The following is a 26,154-nucleotide window of genomic DNA, read 5'->3' on the forward strand; positions in this document are numbered from 1 at the left end:
CCAAAAAGTTAAAAAAAAGGGGGGGGGGGGGGAAAGAGCAAAGGCTTACCAGAATTACATGCGAAGTCATTTTGTCGCCATCATCGAATGACACACATTCGTGCCTATAATGAGAGTCTTATTATTGTTTGAGTAATTGCCTCAGAGAAATGTGAAGAATTGATTCTTTTATGCTATACATGTATGCCAGAGGTCCCCAACCTTTTTGAGCCTGTGAGGCCCTCTGGATTTCTGACACAGTGTGGTGCTCATAGCCACAAAATTGCTGGCACAGCTTGCCTTCAGTCACACAGTGAAGATCCTTGTACTGTGGTGACAGCTGCTGCCAAAGCAACGTTTTTAAAATCTGCACGGTCAATCAAATTTCCAATGGCCAATCAGAAGTCTTGCTTGGCAAAAGCAATACCTGGCCCTGCCCACTTTCCACCAGAAACAGTGTTGGTAGGCATCATGTTGGCAACCCATTGTGTCAGCTTAACTTAGCACTGCCCATAGCATAGAGCTGGAAAAAAGTTTACATTTCATACCACCTGTCTACCCGGCACCCTTCTCTCTTGGTGCCATGGTCTCCAAAAGTGGAGCAACTTATGCTCTGAAGGCTAAACGGTACAACTTTTGGTTTGCTAGTTCAGCTATCACGGAAATCGCAATTGATAAAAATTATGGTTTACATGCATACTTTGAAATACTAGTTTCTGATTCTGGTTTGCCACTGATAGCAAATCATGGCTGGGCAATTTCAGACATCACAGATCAATCTCTGTGGTAAGCATGAACTTAGCTAGTGGCTGTGCTTCAGTACACCCTCCTATCTCTTGCACAATGAACACAGAAGGAAGAAAAAGTCTCTGTCTAACTACAATTACTCATGACGTTTGAGCTCATGGATAAACTGGAGTTTGTTTCCAACAAACTGGGATTGAAAAACTATGAACTGTGGTTTCTAATCTTGATTTGTGAGGGAAAAGAACTCTGATTTGTCCAGGCATTCACATTCAGATATAGCAAGGAACAGCAAAACAACAAGTCCAGAGAAGATATCCAACACTTTTCCTAGGTAGTTTATAGTATGCACCTCACAGGGTTGTTTCCTAAGTATAATGTATTTTAGACTCTTGGAGTACCACATGCATATTAACATTTAGGAGACCTGGCCCAAATTAGGGATGGAATGTTCCACCTGGAGTTGGCAACTCCTAGTACTTTAGTATTTTTACAATAAGAGGTTCTATAACTTTAAAACTAATCAGGACCAATGTTCCCTCTAAGCTGTGGAGTCCTGTGAGCAAAAATTCTACTTGGTGAGCTACTGGCATTAAAGTTGTGAACAAGCCATTTGGCTACTGCATACATTAGTTTGCTCTGGAGCCGTCCTTCCTGAGCTAAAACAAAAATGTGTGAGCCGGAGGCTAAAAAACTGTGAGCTAGCTCACACTAACTCAGCTTAAAGGGAACACTGATCAGGACACTATCAGCTGCAATCAATGTGGTTTCAGAAAGCTGTCCCAGTAGGCCGGATACTTTGAGGCATGTTTGGTCCTGTTTACATAGAAGCAACCCTAGAGGTGCATATCAAAACTTAGGAGACCTAGCCCATGCGAGTATATACTGGCGGTTTTATGGTCTATATATTATGCTATGTATTTATATTCTTTATTCTAAGGAGTTACTCTCTTTTACAGAGAAGTTGAATAACATCATCCTGTTAAGAAACTAGTATGAGACTTCCTATTTTGGGAAATAAACATGAGACTCTGTGTAACAGTGATTATATATTGTTATTAAGCATCATTGTTTAGAAGCTTTATTGTTATAAAGCATTGTTGTATTTTATACTTTTACAATTTTGTACTTCTATAGTTCTTTGTTCCTGAGGAAGGACCAGAAGTTTGAAACACTATAAACTACCTAGGAAAAGTGTTGGATATCTTCTCTGGACTTGAGCATAACTCATTAGCATATGCCACACTCCCTGACATCACCGGAAGTGTGTCCTCCCCACAGCCGGCGGCGACCTCCAGCGGGCACCAGCAGGGAGCTCCAGGCCCCGCCCTCCCGCACCTCACCCGGGGGGATGGGGGTATTTCAGCTCACAGTTGTTTTGCTGTTCCTTGCTATTCACATTCAGATGTCACAACTAGCTGGAGTTACTTGAAGACATTAGTCTTCTATCGCCATGGCCACACGAGAGGAGAAGGGTTTGAAGAATAATGAGCATAACCATTAACCAGGTTTGGACATATTACAAACTGAGGTTTATTTGTGACTCCTGAAAGCAGCTCGAATCAAGCCATAGGTTCCATTACCATAATTTAGTTGAATTGAGCCACAGCATACCACACTACCAAAGCTCACTTGACTATTCAGATAACTTTTAAGCTAGAAGATTCTCTGCTATCTCAGTTCATATACTTGAAATTATTAATACAGCAGAAAAGGACATGATGCTTTTATACTCTAAAGACCTCAAATTATAAGCTTGAATAAAATAGACATTTGGACATTTGCAATACCTATCTGACAACAAATATTAATTCGTCAAGACCTGAAAACTGCTTCCAAAGGTAACCTGTTAAAAAGAATGTTACTTGTTTTCTCTGAATTGAAGCATTTTGATAGCTACAAACAAAAGTTAAGGTTAAGAACAAATACTGTCAAGGGTATTTAGTTCTCAAATATTGTCACATATGCTGAAATACATACGTATCTTCAAGGGACCCTTCAGCTTCTCCTCGTCCATTACATGGCTTCAACAATATGCCTATTACCTGTTGAGCAAAAAACCAGAGACTTCAGCATAATAGTTCACGAAGGCTAAGACATTCATATTTGCATGCCTGCAAGAAAGAAAGTTAATTTTATACGTGGATTAAAGTCAAATAAGTTTCTATATTCCAAGAACTGTAACTCCTTTACCTTCAAACATGGGAAGAGCACAACATATCAAAGTAGATAAACATACCACATATCAACCTTCTCATTTTTTGGCCCATTTGTAGCTTTTGGTAAGCAGGTTTTTGAAACCTGAGCACTGAAATGTACTAGTCATAGATCAAATCTGAGGCCTGGATATCAGGATAAAATAATAGTGACAAACATGTTGAGGACTTGTCCTCGGCTTATGTAAAATGAAACAAGTCTGTTGGACTTTCTAAAAGGTACTATTAATCCTTGTTACTAAATAAAGCAGCAACAAGGGTTGAATGAGATGCAAAGCTGCTGGCAACAAGCACACTAAAGCAGCAACTGAGTAGCACCAACCACATTTTGCTCATTTGTTAAACCTTAGTAACAAGGTCAGACCACTCCAAGGTTAAGTCTGCCAGTTTTTACTCTTAAAAACTGTTTTTAGTCTTTTACTCATACCTCACCTGCCTCATTTTAAAAAGGCATTTTAATGGCTTTTGTAATTTCTAAAAAGCTGAAAATCATGAAAAGTTATGAAGTATATCAGTAGTGGAAAAAACGGAAACTTTTACAGAGCCATTGTAGCCCATATTAAACTTTCCACAGCTTGCACAACCCATGTGGATAGTTTGGAAGAAAAGTGTGCTAACATAGGAATATATCATTACAATTAATTCACAACATGGGCAAGTCTGTGCATACTTAAAATTCACAGACTGGTGCTATGAACAGACCAAACAGTTCTTTCTAAAACCTGAGAAAAGCCCTAGGTTTGCAGAAAAATCTGAAATTTAAAAACAAACTCATTGGGGTTAATCCCATCCCCTAAATAATAGAAGCAGCACCTGCACCTTTAAAAAAGGAGATCCCAATGGCCACTGTAGAAGTTGCTAGGCAACCACAATAGCATTGCCATTCTTCAAGGCTGTTTATCATATTCTTAAAAGGCAGGGAGGCCATGATAAGACTTGGATGGCCCAGCCTAGACACATCTTGTCAAATCTCAGAAGCTAAGTAGGGTCAGGCCTGGTTAGTATTTGGATGGGAGACCACCAAGGAAGTTCAGGTTTCTACACAGAGGCAGGCAATGGCAAATCATCTCTGCCCTCGGAAATCCCCTAGAGGACCATCCTAAATCGGTTGCCGCTTGACAGCATTTTCCACCATCAAAAGGTGGGGGAGAGCAAAAGCTGGTTATCCTTTGAGGGAGGACTCATATGGGCTGGACCAGGCCAGGCAGCAACCACCCCGTCCTCCCCACCAAGGCAGGCTCAGGGTGGTTTACATAAAAATTTAAAACATCTAAAATAATACATATATAAAAACCAATCATAAAGTGCTAGTGTGCAATGATATATATTGATGGCGAAACATAATAACAAGTCATCTTAATAGCAGATCGCTCCTAATGGGGTACAATCAGCATTGATGTAGAACTATCTCGATCCCTTCATACCAGCAATACACAGGCTACGACGGTATTACCAGGGCACAGGAATCCCATGGTACAGCTCCTTGATCGAATGCCTGGTGGAAGAGCTCCATCTTACAGGCCCTGCAGAACTGTAAAAGGTCCCGCAGGGCCCTGATGTCCGCCGGGAGCTCATTCCACCAGCGCGGAGCCACCACCAAAAAGGCCCTGGTCCTGGTCGAAGCCAGCCTGGCATCTTTGGGACCTGGGAGAGCCAGACGGTTCTAAGACCCTGAACGCAGTGCACTCTGGTCCTTAAGGTATGTAGGCCCCTGACCATAAAGGGCTTTAAAGGTAAGAACCACCACCTTGAAGTGAACTTGGTGTGCTATAGGTAGCCACTGCAGTGCTTTTTAGCTCAGACTGGATGTGCTCCCGCATGGGAAGGCCCAAAAGCAGCCTGGCTGAAGCATTTTGCACCAGCTGAAGCTTCCAGATTTGGGTCAAGGGTAGCCCATTTAGAAAGCATTACAGTAGTCTAGTCTCGAGCTTAACATTGCATGGCTCGCTGTTGCCAAGTCATTGCGTTCGAGGAAGGGAACCAACTGCCTAATCAGCGAAAGATGGTAAAAGGCTAACTTAGCAGTGGCTGCTACTTGGGCCTCCATCATTAGGGAGGCATCCAAGAGCACTCCCGGATTCCTAACCTCCAACACTGGGACCAACAGTGCCCCATCAAAGGTCGGGAGTGGGATCTCTAACCCCAGGCCATCCCAACTTAGGCTCAGGACCTCCGTCTTTGTCGGATTCAATTTCAGTCGGCTCAGTCTACGCCAACGAGCCACAGCTTGTAGTGCCAGGTCCAGATCTTCCGGTCTGGAGTCAGACTGGCTGCCCAACAACAGACAGAGCTAGATAGAGGCTTGCATGAGTCACTCAGGCCTGGCTGCTTGCTACTATTCAACAACAGCCAACTCACAAAGCCAGTGAAGTGTAGTGGTCAGCATTTCAGTCTAGGATCTGGGAGATCCAAGCTCAAATTTCCACTCTGCTACAGAAGTTCATTGGGTGATCTTGGAATAGTCACACATTCTCAGCTTAATTGAGATCGTTTGGTGTAGGGGTTAAGTGTGTGGACTCTAATCTTGGAGAACCGGGTTTGACTCCCCACTCCTCCACTTGCACCTGCTGGATGACTTTGGGCAAGCCATAGTTCTGGCACAGCTGTTCTTGAAAAAGAGCAGTTTCTGTCAGAGCTCTCTCAGCCCCACCTACCTCACAGGGTGTTTGTTGTGGGGAGGGGAAGGGAAAGGAGTTTGTAAGCCGCTCTGAGACTCCCTTGGGTAGTGAAGGGTGGGGTATAAATCCAATCTCTTCTTTTCTTCTTCTTAATTTACCTCACAGAGTTGTTGTGACGATAAAATAGAAGAGAGGAGAATGATATAAGCTGTTTTGGGTCCTCACTGTGGAGAAAGGTGGGGTATAAATGAACTAAATAAATAATACATATAGTTGAAGATGTGTGTGGCACCACCGCCTGGGCAAAGGAGGAGTCTTTGCCCCCAGTCACCATTCCGAAGAAGGCCGTTCCCCCCTTTAAAGGGGAACAGGAGACCTCAGAAACAGGGCCGGCTACCTGGTTCCGTCACCAAGGGTAAGCCTAAACCCAGGCGAGAGCAATGGGGGACGCCCGCCACGTCGTCTCTCTCTTCGACTCCTGGCCGGCGCATCCCCGTTCTCAACTCCGTCCTCTTCCTCCCCGGTATCCCTTCTCGTTCCCCTTATAATCCTGTCTCCAACCCCCTCCCTCCTCCCTACTGGACACTTGGGTGTCAATCTCAGCTGGCCCCGCCTCCGTATAAGAGCTCCAACGCTCTGCCAGGGGTGGGGGCGTTTCGACCCCGCCTGGAGCAGAGTGCGTTGAGGCCGTCGCGCGGAATGGCCACCTGTTGGAGTGCGAAGCCCTGTGGGCAACAGCGGCATCTTCCGGGGACCCACCCTCTCGCTGCGTACCCGGGGACGTGCTCTCCGGGGAAGGGGCTGAGCTGCAATCGGGCCTTTGTAGGTCTCGCTGTATCGCGGTCAGTTGGCTTGTCTTGCCCTTCGGGGCCCGGGTATTCCTCCTGGAGGCTGTCGGCTGCGGTAAGTGGGGGAGGTGAGAGCTCGGGCAGGTGCTCGAGGGAGAGGCCCGGACTGACAGGGCCGGGACAATGTGGGACAGTATAAAAGGTAGGTTGGCTGGTTTGTGGGCATGAAGGAGATAAGGTAGCAGAGAAAGATGAAGATAAGGGGACTGCCAGGAAGATGAAAAAAGGACATCGTGAGGAGGGAATACAGGGGGAAATGAGGTCCCCCTTGCGGCTGCCCCAGTGTGTAATGGGTCCGGGCCCAGCCAGAACCATGTAATTGGGACCAGACCAGATCATGCAACTTAACTAGACTTTCCCCAGGACAGGCTTCCAGGAGCAGGGAAACCTGAAGACATGGGCGTCAGTAAAGGCAAGTTGGCTGGTGGAAGAGAAGGAAGCAGGAAAGAGGGAGCAGCATAGAAACTTTCAAAGAAGGGAAATAGGAAATAGTGAGGAAGAGGAAAATGAGATGCCCCCTGCAAATCCTTGCAGGTAAATACATAATTGGAAATACATAATTGCTTTAACTGGCTTTAACTGCTGCTATTGTGATAGTTTATTGCTTAGAATTATTAAAACTATTTGTCAGAACCATCAGAAATATTATATTTGTTCTTAGTCTTACTGTTCTACTGATTTTATTGTCCCATTATACTGTTTTTTTATTTTGCTGAACTACTTGAATGAATTTTATTGTTACAGCACATAGCCAGCAATTATAAAAAACCATAAAAGTAACTTACAATAACCAAATGGTAAAACTACTTTAAAAACAAGAAGGTTACTAAGGAACAAGAACATTGATTATGAGGTGGCCTAAAAATTATACAAATAACTAATGCAGTTCTCAGCAAGTGTAGTGCCAGGAAGCACACTAGTTCTGTTGTTGTTGTTTTTAGGATCCTTACGTCACCCTAGATACTGAGCAGATTTCACATTATTTAAAGACAATGTAGTATCAGCAGGCCCACCTAAGATGGTGAGTCTGCAGTGCACATGAAAATGCCTAATCTGAGTCAGACAACTAGTCTATTAAGGCCAGTACTGTCCACTGTGAATAGTGGTGGCTCCCCATGGTCTCTCCTCATAGCCTAATCAATTACTGCTTGATCCTTTTAACAGGAGATGCTGAGGACCGAATCTGGTATCTTATGCATGCAAAGCAGATGTTCTACCACAGAGCTATATCCCTTCCTTCTCTAACAATGCAGCAAGTAGGAGCAGTACAATACTCTATTAGTCCTCTAATAGTGCAGCAAACTATTTCGCTACTGGCTACAAGCTATATGTTGCAAGTTGAAGTTGCATGTCTATGGAAGCATCTAAATCACCCAGGAGATACTCACAGACAGCCTAGATACAGAACTTAATACACTTTTCAAAATGGCCCTAAATACAAATGCAGAAGTTACCAAGGAGGCCTTAGAGCCATATATGGATTTTTCAACTCTGGCTTACAACATAGTAAACTCAATGTCACTTGTATGGCAAAGACACAATAAAGTCTATCTTTTTCTTCACTCTTTGTACCTTATTATGTCAAACCATGTTGATTTTACCATATGGGCTATAGTAAGAAACATGGGAGATGAACCTTTGTTGTTGTTGTTCAGTCGCACAGTCGAGTCCGACTCTTTGCGACCCCATGGACCAGATCACGCCAGGCCCTCCTGTCTTCCGCCGTCCTCTGAACTTGGCTCAATTTCATGTTCGTTGCATCTATGACATTGTCTAACCATCTCATCCTTTGCCGTCCCTGTCTTCTTTGACCTTCAATCTTTCCCAGCATCAGGGTCTTCTCCAGTGAGTGCTCCCTTCTCATTTGGTGGCCAAAGTATTGGAGCTTCAGTTTCATTATCTGGCCTTCCAGGGAACAGTCAGGGTTGATTACTTTTAGGATTGACTGATTTGATCTTCTTGCAGTCCAAGAGACTCTCAAGAGTCTTCTCCAGCACCATAGTTCAAAAGAATCTATTCTTCGGCGCTCGGCCTTCCTTATAGTCCAACTCTCGCAGCCATACATGACTACTGGGAATACCATTGCTTTGACCATGTGGACTTTTGTTGGCAGGGTGATGTCTCTACTTTTTATCATGCTGTTTAGGTTCGCCATCGCTTTCCTCCCAAGGAGTAGGCATCTTTTAATTTCATGGCTGCTGTCACAGTCTGCGGCGATCTGGGATCCCAGGAACGTGAAGTCTGTCACTACTTCCATGACTTCCCCTTCTATTTGCCAAAGAGTGATGGGGCCGGATGCCATGATCTTAGTTTTTTTGATGTTGAGCTTCAAGCCCACTTTTGCGCTCTCCTCTTTTACCCTGAGTAAGAGGCTCTTTAGGTCCTCTTCACTTTCTGCCATTAGAGTGGTATCATCTGCATATCTGAGGTTGTTGATCTTTTCCCCAGCAATCTTAATTCCCGCTTGTGATTCATCCAGGCCAGCATTTTGCATGATGTACTCTGCATATATATTAAATAAGCAAGGTGACAATATACATCCTTGCCGTACTCCTTTTCCTATGCGAAACCAATCAGTTGTTCCATATCCGGTTCTAACTGTCGCTTCTTGACCCTTATGGGAGATGAACCTAATATACAGAAACTTTATCGTTGGGGGGGGAGGACAGATTTTTTTGCAAGATGCACTAACAGTTTGCACTTTTATCCCCAACTCTGGCTCAATTTGCAGCAGTTTATAAATGTCTTCATTTTACTCACGTTTACCTTTCATAAGCACAGCATACTACATTGTGGTATATACTGCAACAGAGTGGATCCTTCCCTATCAGCCCCATCCCTAGCAGCCTGCAGCTCGTCCTGAAAACTCTCTGTAGTTCTGGAGGGTCCTTCTGAACAAAATGCACCATAATTCATGGGACTCCAGGGAGGAGGGAGAAACTGGGTGAAACTGCCAACTCCTCCTCCCTGGGTTGTTTTAAGATGCACACTCTTAAATTTTTCTGTACTACAAACAAATTTGGGAGTGTGTGATTAATGCAATCACAGTAGCAAAGTTTGTTCTCCAAACAACCACTTAAGCTTTCTATATGGTCTAATGAAGACTTCGTACAATTCAAAAGTTTCAATAAAACCATATCAATATATCTAATTCTCAACATGGCCAAATACATGGACTGGAGCCATGAACAGACAAGACAGATCTTTCTACAAACCTGAAAATGCCCTAGGTTTGCAGAAAGAATCTTAAAATAAATAAATAAATAAATAAATAACAGTACCTTTAAGAAATGAATGCCCTCAGTGACCACTTGTAAGCAACCACAACAGTAATGCCAGCCCTCAAGCCCAGTAAAAGCAGGAGAAGGGGCAGGATTCTTTGCAGGGCTGTTCTGGCTTCTGAGGGAAGACTCACTGGGGCCAGGCCTAGCATCAACCACTAGATGACTTGCTATCAACAGACTTCCATGAGTCACCCAGGCCCAGCTGCTTGCTACTGTTTAACAGCAGCTACCCTCCAAAAGCCAATGTAATGCAGAGGTTGGTAGGTGAGAAGGAGAGAAGGAAGCAGGGAAAGGTAAGAACATAGGGGTTACTAGGAGGAGGAAAAGAGGATATAATGGGGGGAAGGGGATACAGGGGGAAATGAAGTGCTCTTTGCAATTCCTTGCAGGTTCCCTACTGCGCAACTGGGCCTGGTGGCCAGCACCACACAACTGGCCATAGCTTTCCCAGGTACAGACTGCCAGGGGGAGGGAAGGAGGGAAAGCTGATGACAAGGGGTTAGATAAAGTTAAGGTTAGCTGGTGGGTGGGAACAAGACAAGGAAGTACAAAAAGGGGAGAGGCTACGGGGGCTTTCAGGGAAGGAAACAGTGGGGAAGCGGAAAATGAGAGGATGCCCCCAAGTCTTTGCATGTGTCCCTCTCATTCCTCTCTATGTTGGATGTCTCCATATTTAACTGTTATAACCCAAGGAATAATAATGTCAAGTATTGAATTTGTACAGTTAATATAACTGATATTAACCTGTTTAAATCCTTGGCAGACAGACCCATTAATAAAATCAGTATAGTCAGAGTAGTCTTGCTCTCAGACAATTTTATATGCTACTTACTGGAAACCTGGAATGACAAATATGATGGATTATTCCTAGAGTATAAATTTCAAATAAATTGTTGGTTTTATTCTCCATCATTGTAGCTCACAGGTAGAGGAGCATATATCTATACCCTATATTTTGGTTTTCTAGTACATCTTTGCTACAGACATTTTAGCATTTGTTACTCTCATCACATGTATGAGATCAAAGCACTAATTAATATGGAATAACTACTAAAGATATTTTAATTCTGTACTGTTGTAACCAATCCTATACCCAAGAAGAATATACAGTTAATCTCATATTCATTCTCAAATGCCAGAAAGACCAATATTCATAGTTTGTACAAAATAGGCAGAAGACTATTTACAGACAGAAATGCTTAAACTTAACATTTCCAGACTATAGCTATAGGACTCAAGTATACAGCAAGCATTCTGCGCTACCCTTACCTGATTATTGTCTTCTTCCTCAGATACAGAATCAGGGTGTACAACTTCATTGTCTAAACTAGTGCAATCCACTGTTTCGGAGCAGTCGCCAAAATTCTCACCCTCTTTAGTAACGTTCTTTTCACTATTACCCCTACTAAAAGAAACAAAATGTTTTTTAAGGGAAGGGTAGTCATAAAATTTATCAATATTTGACTACATTTATTGGAAGAAAGAATTCCACATTCTTCTGGGGGAGGGAAGCTGTTTGTTTTATAATAATGGTATCTGGAGCACACATAACAGCATCTGAGTGCCAGAATGGTTTAGCAGTTAGGAGAAAGGATTAAGAGAAAGGAGACACCAGTTCAAATCCACCCTCTGCCAAGAAGCTCACTGAATTACCTGGGCTAGTCACTCTCTCTCAGCCTAAACTACCTCACATGGCTGTTGTGAGGATAACCTGGAGGAAGGGAGAACTATTTATACCGCACTGGGCTCCATGGAGAAAAGGCAGAATATAAATGCAGTTAATAATAACTTGTCAAATACATTAACAGGAGTCAATCTGATGACATTCAGAAAACAGAAAAGATTAACTGAAGGGCCCACCCTTCAAAACTTCTCTGCTATATCAACCCTTCCAGTCACTGTTATTTAGAGCTGACACAAATAACCCTACTCTGTCTCATACCCACCCATAGATTAGTTTTGGGAGTCATGGAAAGCTAAAGTAGTTCTCCTGCCCCACCCCCCAAATGGAGTAGGCACATCAGCAGGGTTGCCAGTCATAAAGTCCACCTTCCAAAGTGGCCATTTGCTCCAGGTGAACTGATCTCTATACCATGGAGATCAGTTGTAACCCCAGGAGATCTCCAGCCGCCACCTGGAGGTTGGCAACCCTACCCATCAGGCAGTACCTACATAGACATTCAACCAAGCTATCTTCAGATACATTAGTTTGAATCTCCAGATCATTGCTCAAACTTTTTCAGCTGACCCACTGTAACACTTTGTATTTGCTTTCACCAGCCATGGAAAGCAATGTCCTATGTATTTAGCTGGCCAAAGTAGGATATTACAACAGGTTATTTCCCCCCTAAGTTGTGCCACTTCAGAGACTGTTTTCTCCTAAAATAAAGAGATCTACTCCTCTGCTGGGTTTCCTCTCTCCCACAACTTTTTTTAAAACATGAGGGTTATCACTAAACAAACATATTAAATTGTTTAAGAATTTATTAAACGTGAGTGAAGTAAGTCACTTCTTATCAATTCAGTGAAGGGAAAAAACATGTAAAAAACCATCACAGCTTCTTGGTGTTAGTGTTTTAAAGGTAAGAATTAGTTCATAATTCATTTTTTTTAATTCATACCTATAGCAGATTTGAAGTTCTAAGAGGGCATGACCCCACTGAACATATACTGGAGGTCTTATGCATGCCAAATAGCAGCCCTATATCACTGTATTTCTACATTTATAAACATGTATAACCAATTATACCAACTATATGTATAAACAATTAATACAATTTGATGCACTTACATTATAATAGTACACTAAACTACAAACAATTAGTACATTCCATATGTTTAATACAATTCCAAGTGTTTACAATAAAATGGAACAACTAGTACTTCCTCTTTCTCTAGTATGATTTAAAATCCCGCTGATCCAAACAATAGGTTGATAAAATTCATTTTATGCAATTAATTGTGGTTTATATATCTAAATAAGCGGTATTATAAAATGAAATCTTACTGGTTGTTAGATCCTTCTTCATCCCCCTGAATATTTGCTTCATGACACACCATTCTGTGCTGTAAATTCTTGAGATCTTGATCTATGCTGCTCTGCAGATCAAAGAGGTGTTGTTCTACAGCTGCTCTAATAGTTCTTTCCAATATGCTTTTAAAAGAGAGATTATTCTTATTAATAAACTAATTTCTTAGTTTGGCCATTTCCCCCCAGCATACAGAGGTTATTTGTGCCAAAAGAAAAGCAGATTAAAAAGTATTCCAGACTGCTCAATGCATGGACATTTAATAACAATCCACTATATATTCTCAGCTAACTGAACAGTCTTCAGTATTTATCCCTTTCGAGAACTGCGGCTCTACAGTCAGTTTTGCTTACAGCACCTTCGCACAAAGTTGTCTTCCTTTGCTTAAGCTACATCATTTTCATCAGACTAATTTTTTGAAATGGCCTTTGAGATTAGGGCACCTTCAGTTCCTATTTCTAGGAATGCTTAAACACCTTCCTTTTTCAGAGGGCTTTCTGATGAGTCATCTGCTAATGCTGAAGACTACACTTAAGACATTAACTGAAGCAGATTTTCTGTTGGCCAGCTGCATTTTATATGAATGTTTGGGTTATGTCTTTATCAGATTTTTCTGCCATACTGCTAGCTTCTTGAAATCCCTAGAGGAAGGCATGGTACAAATATTATACTAAATTGATCTATCTAGCAATCAAAGAAACAGGGACATTAAGGCTAGTGATGAAGAATCATGAGGCCTGAAGAGAAGGTGGAAAAGAGAGAACCCAGTGGGGAAAAAATCTCAGAACCTGTGAAAAGAAAAGGCCGTATGGCCAAATGGGGAATAAACAAGAAGAGCAATTTGAAAGCTCAGGAGTTTCCATAATACAAAATGGTGCTGGTTAGAAGTACTTATTACTCCCTATAATTTTATACTTACTCTGCAGAGGCTGGCAAGATGCTTATGGGGGAGAAATGAGCACTGTAATAAAATAAAAAGAAATGATGAGCTCTCTTTACCATAGATTCACAATATCAAACAGTTGTGGAATTTGCAAACTCCCAAGCTGATAGATCTTACATCTTTCTCAGAGAGTGCTTCTGGCTCACTAGTTGACCTCTACCTTCAGTACCTAAAACTCACTCCTGATTTCACTTCAGGCAGAGTCCTGGGGCAATGTAATGTCTGAACATGGCCTCAAGTCATTACTAAACAAAGGAATTCAGGCTGCAATATCATACTGTCAAAATAACTATCAAGTGATTAGGTACTGCTGAGGCTGCAGAAGTAAGATGTAATTAACTTTTTAGGCAGTGCAAACTGTCCAATGTATTAACCAGCTAATTCAAACTGCAACAATGTCTAGTTAAAATGCCTCAACCATTTCTATTAACCATAAAGTCCTACTTTGTACATTAGTACATATCAGACTAATTTGATAATAATTTGTCTGAACTGTCAAGGAGTTTTATGAAAACACAATTAAATTTCAGTGGCAACAAGACCTTCAAATCACAGACCTAGGGAAAGGGCAGATCATAAATCCAGAAGACAATTTATATTTTTTTAAAAAGTTACTTTTCCTCATCTTTCAGGAGGCAACAACCTAGTCAGAGAAGAAGCCATGGAACAAATTCATACCTCCAAACACCAGTTACTATTAACAGCTACTAAAAAGTATCTCCACAGCAGCATACGTCAAACACCTATATAAGTAGTACCGCTCAAATCAGAAATATTAACCTTTTAAACTGATATATCAGAAGTGTTTTGACACCAAAACTCAAAGACACACCAACATCAGCAGTACCAGAGGCAGTCAGGGCTAGGGTTGCAGCACTGGTCATCTCTTGGCCAACCCCAAATATTTTGCTGACACTGGGAGAAAAGCAGAGGAATGGGGGTTTGGGGGGAACTGCCTCGGCCCCCAATACTGTATTTGTTAGGTTACAATATAGATGGGGTGCCCAAAATACAGTGGGATCTTTTGTTACAGTTAATAGTAGCACCAAGAGTTGACAAACTATCAAGACTGAAACAGAATAACTGAAAAAGACATATACAATGAGTTTATTTACTCAACACTGCTCTCCTTTTACTGAATACCGGAGCAATAAAAGATACCAGTCCTACAAAATACTGGACTAGTGGTATTTCCACATTAATGAAAACAACTGATATAGCCAGGAAAATCAGAATGGCTTTTAAAGATGTGGGAATTGTTATCAATAGTCAAACTAACAGCAATTAAAAATTCTAAGAATATTCTTCATGATAAAAATTGGCAACAATTGGCAGCATTTTTTTAAAAAAGCTCCTTCTGCTGTTAGAAATGGATATGAAAGGAATCTCTCCCTTATTATAATTGAGTAGTGGGCACCAAAATTCTAAAATGCCCGCCTTTAGTGTTTGGCCGGAAGAACTGCCACTCAGAAGACACTGGCTGGGTTGACTGGCTGCTTTGTGCAGTCCCGCCCAGCGTTCCAAGGTCATTTGCATATGGAAGCTGATTGGACTTCACTCCATTCCACACCTCAAACTCCCCCCCTCCCCCGCAAGGCAGTTGGGATTTTCAGTTGCATAACATACCTCATAGGGGAGAGGAGAATGATGTCAGCTGCCCTTTCCCTAGGCAGAGGCTGTGTGTGTGTGGGGGGGGGGTTTTGTAAAACTTAAGACTGACAGGCAGATAAACGTTGGCTGATAGTTGCCAGGAAAGGACATAGGGTTGCCAACTCCAGATTGGCAACTTCCAGGATATTTTAGGGATGAAGCCTGCTGAGGGTGGGGTCTGAGGAGGAGGAGGAAGAGGGGGACCTCAGACAGAAACAATGCCATACTGCCCACACTCCAGACAAGCTGTTGCCAGTCTCCAGGTGACAGCTGGAGAGATCTTAAAGCTTTGGTGCTAATTCAAAGTGTTGCAATTTATTGACAGAGTAGTGTTTTGGAAAATCTTGAGGAATTGTTTGGTGCATTTACGATGGGGCTCCTGGGGAACTATTGTTGCCAATCTTGGCCCAGCAGCCATCAAACCATTCTCTTCAACCCCCTGCTGTGCAGCTGACTTCCCCCTAGGGTTGCCAATCTCCAGGTGGGACCTGGAGATCTCCCACTGCTACAATTGATCTCCAGATGACAGAGATCAGTTCCCCTGGAGAAAATGGATGCTTTGGAGGGTAGACCCTATGACATTATACCTGCTGAGTCCTTCCGCCGCCCCCCTTGGTCCTGTCACCTACTTTGGCCTTTGGGAGAAAACACATTGGGGCCAGTCCTGATAGGGTTGCCAACTCCAGATGGGAAATTCCTGGAGATTTGAGGGATGGAGCCTGAAGAGGGTGAGGTTTGAGGAGGGGTGGGACCTCAGACAGGTACACTGCCATAGACTCCACCCTCCAAACCAGTCAGTCCCACATAGGGAACCATTGTTGCCAATCTCCAGGTGAGGGCTGGAGAGCACTCAGAATTACAACTGCTCTGCAGAAGGGAGGGCAGAAGTCAGCTGAAGTCAAAGGGGCAGATAATGGTAGGTTGATGGTTAGCTGGGAAGGAGATGGGGTTGCCCCTCCACCCTCCAAACCAGCCATTTTGTCCTGGGTAACAATTGCTGCCAATCTCCAGGTGAGGGCTACAGATCACTCACAATTACAACTGCTCTTCAGGTAGCAGAGATCAGTTCCTCTGGAGAAAACAGTGGACTCTGTCATTATACCCTGCTGAGGTCACCACAGCAAATTAACACTGTTTGCCCAAAGCCAGAGCACTGCCCCAGAGCCTCTTTCTAGATCTCGTTGTATTGCTTTCACTACGGGCTTTACTGCTAGTAACTATATAACTGTGTACATTCTCTTCCTTCGTTTTTGTCAACTGGATGTGTTTCCTCCATATATTGGTTCTGATTACGTACCATTGTATTTTGATACATCTCCCTTGCAAATAAAAGCCGAATGGTGGTGGCACTTCTCTAGAACATTCCACACGCCCCAAAATCAGTTCGCTCTCTGATCTGTCATTCAGAGGGTCTCCCTATCCACTGGCTGCTTTGCCTGAGTCCTGCCTCCAACATTCTAAACATTTTGCTAATCCTCTCCCCCCCCCATAGCCAGTCAGAACACAGAGGTTATTTGCATATGCAGCCTCATTGGCCTCTGCCTCGGAACACAGAGGTCGTTTGCATATGCAACTTGATTGGCTTTTGCCTCTAACATTCTAAACAGTTTTGCTGTTCTGAGGTAAAATGTGTCCAATCTCCAGGTGAGGGCTGGAGATCACTCAGAATGACAACTGCTTTCCAGGTGGCAGAGATCAGCTCCCCTGGAGAAAATGGTGGGCTCTGTATCCTTATATGCTGCTGAGGTGGCCCCCATATGACAGCCAATGTGACATAGCACTGAGGGCTTCAGAGCACGGGAGAGGCTGCAGGTGTGTGGGGGGTGGAAAGCTGAAGAGTGAGGGGGAAATAAAGGTAGGTTGATGATTGGCTGGGAAGGAGACAGGGTTGCCAACTCTAGGTAGGAAATTCCTGGAGATGTGAGGGATGGAGCCTGAAGAGGGTGAGGTTTCAGGAGGTGTGGGACCTCGGACAGGTAGAAAGCCATAGTCTCCCCCCTCCAAACCAACCATTCCCTTCTGGGGAACCATTGTTGCCAATCTCCAGGTGAGGGCTGGAGATCACTCAAAATTACAACTGTTCTTTAGGTAACAGAGATCAGTTCTTCTGGAGAAAATGGTGGACTCAGTGTCATTATACCCTGCTGAGGTTGCCACAGTAAATTGACACTGAGTGTCCAAGTCCAGGGCACCCGCCCAGAGCCTCTTTCTAGAGGCCGTTGTATTTATTTCCACAACGAGCCTTTTTCCTACTATAGAGACAGAGTACTGGCCCAGTATATTAGATTTTGCAGCTCAGTATAGAGTTATATATACACTTACTATAATGTTGCAGTTATATGTTGGTACGTATTAATGGTATATAGGTAATGTTCTTGTTGATCTGTTTTTCTGTACTTTAAAAAGGCAATTGAAAACCAAAAAGAACTGTGACGATGTGATACTAGTAAATTTCTTTATGAGCCAAAATTAGACAAAAAGTGAACAGTATAGTAGTAAATGTCTGTACAATACCAATAGCCCACGGAACGCTCTACTAGGAATCACAGCTATTATGAGTGTTGAATCAACATTGATACCTATGAATTTTTTATATGTCACCAGAGGAAATTAATTGTTGAGAGACAGTATATGTCACACATCTTTGTTCAGAAGAAGATCAACCAACGAAACAGCAAGACATTCCGGAGACCACCATCTACATTTTCTACTATTTTGTTATATTTACTACTATACTGTTCACTTTTTGTATAATTTTGGCTCTTAAAGAAATTTCTAGCGTCACATTGTCACAGTTCTTTTTGGTTTTCGATTGTCTTATGACTGTGCCAATCAACCTGATATTATAACCTGTAAAAAGGGAAAACAAAAAACAAAACAGGAACAGAGATTTGGGGGGTGGGAGTGGAGAGACCCAACTAGAGAGACTTCCAGATCATCCATTTCCAGGTCAGAAGCCAGCTGACCACAAAGGGGACAACACCTTTAGATTATCATAAAGGCAGGGCACTCTGAATTGTCTGGGGGAGGAGGGGTGATGTAGGTTGTTTGGTAGACTTTTAAAGAAACTGTCTGATACAGGTTCATTTTGTGGTATGGTGGGATATAGCACCACTATCCAGTTAGTAGCAGGCAAAGAGAAATTTGCTATTTGGAGGGGATGAGCCATGTCAGAGAAAAGAGGTACAGACATTATATCTGTGCCTCATTTCAGTTGCTTTCTGAACCAAAAATGCCAGCCTGCCATTGGGTCTCCAATTTCAAATGTATCTGGCATTGGGGACATGGGACAAACCCGGCATCGACTGGTTTATCAGACATAAAGGTGCCTAATGATCTCCCTACCTGAGGTATTAGCAGTGGTCTTAGAACTGGTGTTGAGATCTCCAACAGTATTAGTTCTATTCTGAGTCTCCTATTGGTGGTATATCTCAAGATTTCATGGTCTGCATGACAACATTACATTAGTACTGACACACAAAAGCAGTTACATGACCAATCTGACTATTTTATGCTGGCCTAGCGAAGAAGGCACAGCTAAGAAAGATCTCCATGAATTCCTCCTTCATTATCTGACCATTATGTAGTGAGGCTGAGACTTGGGAGACTGTGAAACTCTGCAAGGGTCAGAGGTACAGTGATCCAGATGGAATTTTGGGGGAGGGTCCAGTTGACAGGGGCTGATGATGCTGTTCATGTCTTGGTCAATGTAATACATTACGACTTGACCAGTTCCTGTTTTTGTCTCCAGAATCCTCTGTTTTCTTGCTGAGGCCATGAAGCTCCCTTGATTTACTAATGAACTTAGGCCAATAAAGCAGTTTGGTAGACTTCTGAATCATGAATGAAGGAAAATTCAGAATATGAACACAGCACATAGCTATGCCTATTCTGTGGAGCTGATAGCAGTGAAATGCTATTACTTCCAACATTGTCTCCAGAAAACCATCCAACAGCTGTTCCATATAGTGTAAAAGGCTTCTACAATTTGGCACTGATGATGTAACTCCACGTCTGAGCAATAATCCACTGCAACTGCTATGCACTTCATGGATAAAACTGCTCATCTGTGACAGCAGCATTTTTTTCCTTTCATGCCTTAACGAATGGCATGAGCACCTTCTTGCTGGGTTTTTAGGATCCTTATGTCACCATATAGAGGGAATGTGTCAGAAAACACTTACGCCCTAGTATATGTTAGAGATCTGAGACCCAGCAAAAGCACAGAGAAAGGATGGAAGATGGAAACTTTTGACCAAGCAGGGCCAGGAAAAATGGAAACTAGACTTCATGAGTTTTAAGGTAAGAGCTAAAGTGAGGTAAGTGCAAGTCAGTGAAACTGGGGTTGGAGGAGGGGTACAGCAGGGTGCTTTAAATCATAAGTATATGCAAGAGCACCATGGGGCTCACAGGGCAGAGGAAACTATCTGAAGATATGACCCTATGAAAGCATGATCAATGCAATAACCTAGTAATATAATTAACTATGTGCTATATCTTGGGAGGAATATAATTAAGATTTTCTGTTCCAGATACAAAGTAGTTGGCTATGTCCATTTATAGCAGCTCCTGTTTTACCATGTACATATTAATGTACCGTATATTTTACATATGCTTATAACGGAGCTGTGGTGGCTCAAGTGGTTAAGATGCTGAACTGCAGGCTGTGGAAGGTCGGTAGTTCAGCAGATCGAGACCCGAGTGTGCCACATGACGGAGTGAGCTCTAGTTCCAGCTCCTGCCAACCTAGCAGTTCGAAAGCAAGAAATTGCAAGTAGATAAATAGGTACCACTTCGGTGGGAAGGTAACAGTGTTCCGTGCGCCTTGGTGTTTAGTCATGCCGGCCACATGACCACGGAAACGTCTTCGGACAGCGCTGGCTCTTCGGCTTTGAAACAGAGATGAGCACCGCAACCCTAGAGTCGGACTCGACTGGCTTTCGAGCAAGGGAACCTTTACCTTTACCTTTATAATGGAGTACCAATAGACTTATTACCATCAAACCCAAAATGGTGGGCAGAGGTCCTCCACATTCTGTCAGGTCAGGTGTTCCTCGTCTGGGAGACTTTCCCCTAAAGTCAGTATTAGGAAAGGGGTAAAGCAGGGGTGTATTTTAGCCCCCCATCTGTTTAACCTTTTTCTAAATGACCTTGCCCCTTTTTGTCATCAGTAGATGGTCATAGCCCTAGACTTGGTTCCTCTCTTATTCCCTTATTATATGCAGATGACACGGTTCTTTTGTCCACTTCTCGTGTTGGATTAAACCGTTTACTGAACCGTTGCCATGAATATTGCGTGATTAACAGATTGGAGTTGAATTATGAAAAATCAAAGGTATTAGTCGTTCCCTATCCCCGAAAATCTCATAAGTGGATTATTAATGGCAACAAACTTGAACAGGTTAAGCACTTCAAATATCTGGGCATTTATTTCCAATCCAATGCTACTTGGTCCTACCATCGTAAAATGGCTATTAATGTAGCTAAAGTTAGTGCTGCAGCAATTTCTCGCTTCTATTTTTCTGCTCGAGGTAACCAGTATGTGCCAGCTGCACTTAAAGCCTTCAATGCTAAAACTGGAGCTCAGTTACTGTATAGGGTACCTCTCTGGATTGACTCAATGGACATTTCAGTTGAACGAGTCCACTCTACCTTTTTGCGAAAGATCATGGGGGTACCTATGTGTGTTCCATATGCTGCTTTGTGTTTGGAATGCAGTCAGAACTTGCTGGCTACTAAAGCATGGATCCACACGATTAAATTTTGGTTACGACTCCATTTTAACTCTGACCCCCTTCAGTTATATGCACCAACTACTTTCGGAATCTGATAATTCCAGATGGCTATCTTACATCGAAGCCAAAATAAATTCCCTAAATTTGACCCTAGAATCCTTATATATGCTTTCTGAGTCTGAGGCCTTTTTAAAAATAAAATCTAGTTTATTGGGATCAGAGCTACAAACTCTTAATAGCCTGGCTAACAGAACCTGTTCTCCCTTACATCTGGGGATTATTCCTAATGCAAATCTTTCAGCAGTATACCTCTATCAACTCATAGCTCCAAATTTGCGTAGAGCCATATCCTTGGCTAGATTTAATGTTCTTCCTTCAGCTATTTTATCTGGCAGATTCCAAGGGATTCCCTATCCTAGCAGGTGCTGTCCTTGTAGGAAGGATTGTGTTGAAACTGTTGCCCATGTTCTCTTCCAGTGCCCTCTCTATTTGGCGTCCCGTCGGGATCTTCTATATCCCATATTAGGCCATTTTTTAGAGTCCCCTGATGATTTTAAGCTTCTTTTCTTGCTCAATAACACAAACACAGAAATAACTGAAATAACAGCAAAGTTTCTCTGCAGTGCCATGGTCCTATGGCCTGATAAATGATATGATGAAAGGTTTTTCTTTATGATGATACTCTGTGATGTTACTCGGCAATTTTAAATTGACTCTGTGTGTACTTAGATTACTGTATTTTTATTTATATGCCAATAAAAGGCTTTGGATTGGATTGGTGGGCAGAGGTTTTGACCCCTCTCTTCTCTATGATATATAACAGGGTGTATTCCTCCAATCTGGAAGAAAGCTCTGGTGGTACCAATTTTTAAGAATAAAGGGAAGAGGAAGGACCCACAGAACTATTGCCCAATTACCCTCCTTTCAGTTATTGGGAAACTATATGAAGCTTATTTAAGCATAAGATTGAAAGAAGGGAACGGTGGCGCAGGCAGTAAAACGCCTGCAGTAACATCAAAAGCGAGCAGCCGTTACGGCTGTTCGATACCCACCGCGGCTGGAGTGAGCTCCCGACCCTAGTCCTAGCTCCCACCCTAATCATCTATATGTAGCTTTCATGGACTTGCGCTCAGCATTTGATAGTCTTTCTAGAACTAGACTATGGCAGAAGCTAAAGAAAACCACGATCAGCAGATGCCTCTATGGCTATTGACTAGACTATATCAAGGCACAGAAGTGAAAATCAGATGTAGCCCTGAAGGCCAGACTACAGATTCTATCCCAGCCTTTAAAGGTGTTCAACAAGGTTCTCTTTTATCCCCTTACTTATTTAATCTATATTTCAATAATATTGTCAAAGCAGTTTCAGGACCTACTCACCATACACCTATTCTTAATAATCAAGATCTTTCCATTCTAATTTATGCTGATGATACTGCATTATCAACTCACACATCAATAGGTTTGAAACTCATGTTAGCTAGTTTTGGCTCCTACAGTGCTGATGAAGGTTTAACTATAAATGCTGAGAAATCAAAAGGTTGTCTTCGCAAGAGGATGTTGACCGAAGAAAAAGGACTGGAGGATGGCAAATATCAACACTGAACAAGTAACAACATTTAGATATTTAGGAATTATATTCTCCCAAAACCTATCTTGGAAAAATCAGTTCCAATCTCTTAACACCATATTTAAATGCCTTGACATGTTTTTTTCACACGGAAGGAGGGAAGTATTTCCTAGCAGCTATAAGGACTTTTTAGGGTAAAATTAATCAGATGATACTTTATGGTGCCAGAGTGTGGGTAGAAGGTATATCTGAGACTACTGATTCCTTCTTATTAAAATTCCTGAGAAAAATAACCAGGTTACCAATGTGTGTATCCAGTATAGCTATTTGCCAAGAATTTGCAGTTCCTTCATTAGAATCAGTAGCTTGGTTGGATCCATTTAGACTCAGGATTAACATTCTTTTTAACTATAGATCTAAATTCCTTAGACTAGAAGAAGGTCCTTTTCAGAGTAAATGGAAGAGGCTGGTCGATCAGAGACTGGAACAACTAGGTTTTACTCCAACTTTAGTATTCTCAATGGGAAGCGAAAAAACTGCATTTCAAACAGTCAAAAAACAGCTATTGATGCTATATTTCAAAAGCATAAATCAGTGTGCAAGAAGGGTGTGTTCCCTCGCCTACAATGGATTTGAACCGCCAGCTACCTTACCAGCATATTTAAAGTCAATGACGGTTCCCCGATACTGTGATTTTTGGGAGGCTGCTAGACCAAATGCCATATTAACCCCAGAAATGAAAAGTCGCTTTTGGGGAGTTCTCTTTTCAGAACACTGGTGTTTCTGCAATACAAGGATGATAGGTACCTTAGCTCATCTAGTTACTGAATGTCCCAAATTCAGTGAGGAGAGATAGAGATGGATTACCCCAATACTTGAGAAGAATGAGCTCACAAATATTAATCAGAGCTTTTCTTTTCTTTTACAAGATAAAGACCAATAAATCACCAGATCATTGGCATCTGACCTTTTAGCAACTTTAATTAAAATTTAAAAACTTTTGGGACTGGTGTGACCTCCCCCCCCCCTCTCTCTGTGTGATTAGGCTTAAGGCTGTGGCCAAAAGGGCCATATTATTACAGAAAAGGAAAGATCATTAAAGGAAAGGCATATGCTTATATTTTATTTACTAGTGCCAAAACCAGTGTCATCGTTTGAAACACAATTTTCAAAATTTTAAACAAAAGCTCCAAATATTATTCTTAAAACTTTACAGATAATTAGCAGTATGATCAACTCCTGTATCAAAACAAAGAGTTTGTTTTGAGCTTAGTTTTGTGAATTGTTACAGCAATTCAAGACAACAGCACATTCTCTCATGTTTATTGCTACACTTCAGCTGTAAACCAACCTGCTCCTACTTTTGCTTATCAGTTATTTCTGAGGATACACACAGAGAACAGCTACAATTAAATTTTATTTATTGTACTTATAATATAAACACACCTACAATTAGGGTTGCCATGTCCTTCCTGGCTACTGATGGGGGATGGGGGGGTAGGGTTGCCAAATCCAGGTTGGGAAACTCATGGAGATTTGAGGCTGGAAGCTGGGGAGGACAGGGACCTCAGTGGGGTACAATGCCATAGAGTTCATCCTCCAAAGCATCTATTTTCTCCAGGGGAACTGATCTCTGCAGTCTGGAGATGAGCTGTAATTCCAAGGGATCCCCAAGTCACACCTGGAGGCTGGCATCCCTACCTACAATCCATGATATGTTTAGATCTTGTTACGTTTCTGTCAATGAATTAATACAAATACAAAACCCAGCATGCTGTGGAAACAGATAAAGAGGTTATAATGAAAGATAAAAGCAAGATGCTTTAAAAAAACGAGGGAAGGTTTGAATTATATTAAATGACTACTTCTAATATTAATTTAATATGATCCAGGTTACTATAAAATAGTATACATCTCTTATGGAGCCTATTATATAAATATTAGTACAAAGTTAAGGATGACTCAGGAAAGGGGACAAGGCAAACTCTAGTGGAATGCGCTACTTTAGGGAAGATACTATTTCAAGTGGAACACAGAAAACAATGGAATAATACATCTGGAGAAATTCAGATCTGGAACTCTGAAACATCCAAATCAATAGCAGAGGTGGTGATAAACTTTCAGCTCCCAACAAGAATGACTGTCAGCAACCTAAGAACACTTCAAAACATTGTGCAGTTCTCTCCATGCACACACACATACCCCTAGATACACATGAAGGTTCTCAAAACAATGAGACTGGACAGCATTACTTCAAAGTGTAAAGAATCCTACCACCACTTAAATTTTCTCTCATTAATTTAACAGGTTTTGGTAAAATGCCATACATACTCAGCCCAAAATGTAACAAATTACAATATATATTGTCCTGCCCAAACTTACATAATTTTTTGTGCTTCAAACAACATCACTTGGGTAGACTGCTGATGCAGCATGACACAGCAAGACTTCAGTAAACATTTATGTTCTACCATAGTCTAGCAAATTATTTATTAATATTCTTGCAAAGATTGGCTGGAAGACTCATTTAGAACAAAATCATAAGCTTTCTTGTAGATTATATACACACTTTGTCATGCAAACAAACATTTTACACTGCAGTGAATACCTTCAAAGAATATTTATGTTGTCAACTAGATTCTAAAAGTTATTTCAAACACATTAAACTATCCTTTTAAGTCCATTTACCTGTGCAGTAAAACTTTGCAGGCCATTCTGATTATTTTTGCTATTCCAAACGAGCACTTCATGTAAAAATACTTCATTTGAAGAACAATGCAGTATGGTGTTCTCTGTTGGCTATTCATTCTGCTTTCTCAACGACTTCAATAGCTGCTTGTAAGATGGCACTTCTGAAGTGCTGCACTAAGCCCTGCAGTCTACACAGAAATAGACTGCAACATGAGGTCACTACTGACAATAAGCTGCCCAATCAACATTTTTGCTCTAGTGTGCATTTTGTTCTACCTAGTCTTGATACAGGATGGCAGATCCAAAGGATTCCTGAGAATAACACTCATCTTCCCAGTTTGAATGCCATATAAGAAGAGATTCACAAAACAGCATATGATGAAATGTAAGTAATTTGAACAAACAGTAAGGGAACTGTGGAGTACCTTAAACAAACTAAGATCGGGGGGGGGGGGGATCATTGCAAAGCAGATGTACTAAAAACACAGCCACAATGAAATTCTAACTAAAATAAAGTCAGACTTTCAGAGAACCTGAGACTATGGATCACAGCCAAAGGTATTACAACGCATATATGCAAGTATCAAAATAAAAATTATATCAACAAAATTTGGAATGTTTTTTAAAAAGTGTTTAAAATGAAAACTACATTATATATTTGTTTACAGAAAATGGATAAATTTATAAGCGTCTATACAGGTATAACAAATTCCCTGTGTCATGAATCAAACCCACAAAACTTTGGTTGCTGCAACACAGCCTTTATCAAACAGAGCATACTTATAAAAGACATGAACATTTAAAGAAAATCTGTATAGAATGATATACTTCTCTAATTCCATAGTTA

General features: G+C 41.8%; 1 protein-coding gene across 1 annotated transcript in view; it reads right to left on the minus strand.

Annotated features, from left to right (window-relative positions):
- Positions 1-26,154, minus strand: part of FAM13B (family with sequence similarity 13 member B) — a 98,774-nt gene that overhangs the window by 32,379 nt on the left and 40,241 nt on the right. Inside the window, exons 8-12 of the mRNA XM_015413799.1 lie at positions 13,638-13,679; positions 12,697-12,843; positions 10,959-11,094; positions 2,704-2,768; positions 50-104 (exon numbers count right to left, since the gene is read on the minus strand). Of these exons, the coding sequence (XP_015269285.1) occupies positions 50-104; positions 2,704-2,768; positions 10,959-11,094; positions 12,697-12,843; positions 13,638-13,679 (445 nt within the window). The remainder of the gene's footprint in view (positions 1-49; positions 105-2,703; positions 2,769-10,958; positions 11,095-12,696; positions 12,844-13,637; positions 13,680-26,154) is intronic.

The sequence above is a fragment of the Gekko japonicus genome, unplaced genomic scaffold (assembly GCF_001447785.1).
Source record: "Gekko japonicus isolate JY-2015 unplaced genomic scaffold, Gekko_japonicus_V1.1 scaffold863, whole genome shotgun sequence".
NCBI lineage: Eukaryota > Metazoa > Chordata > Lepidosauria > Squamata > Gekkonidae > Gekko > Gekko japonicus.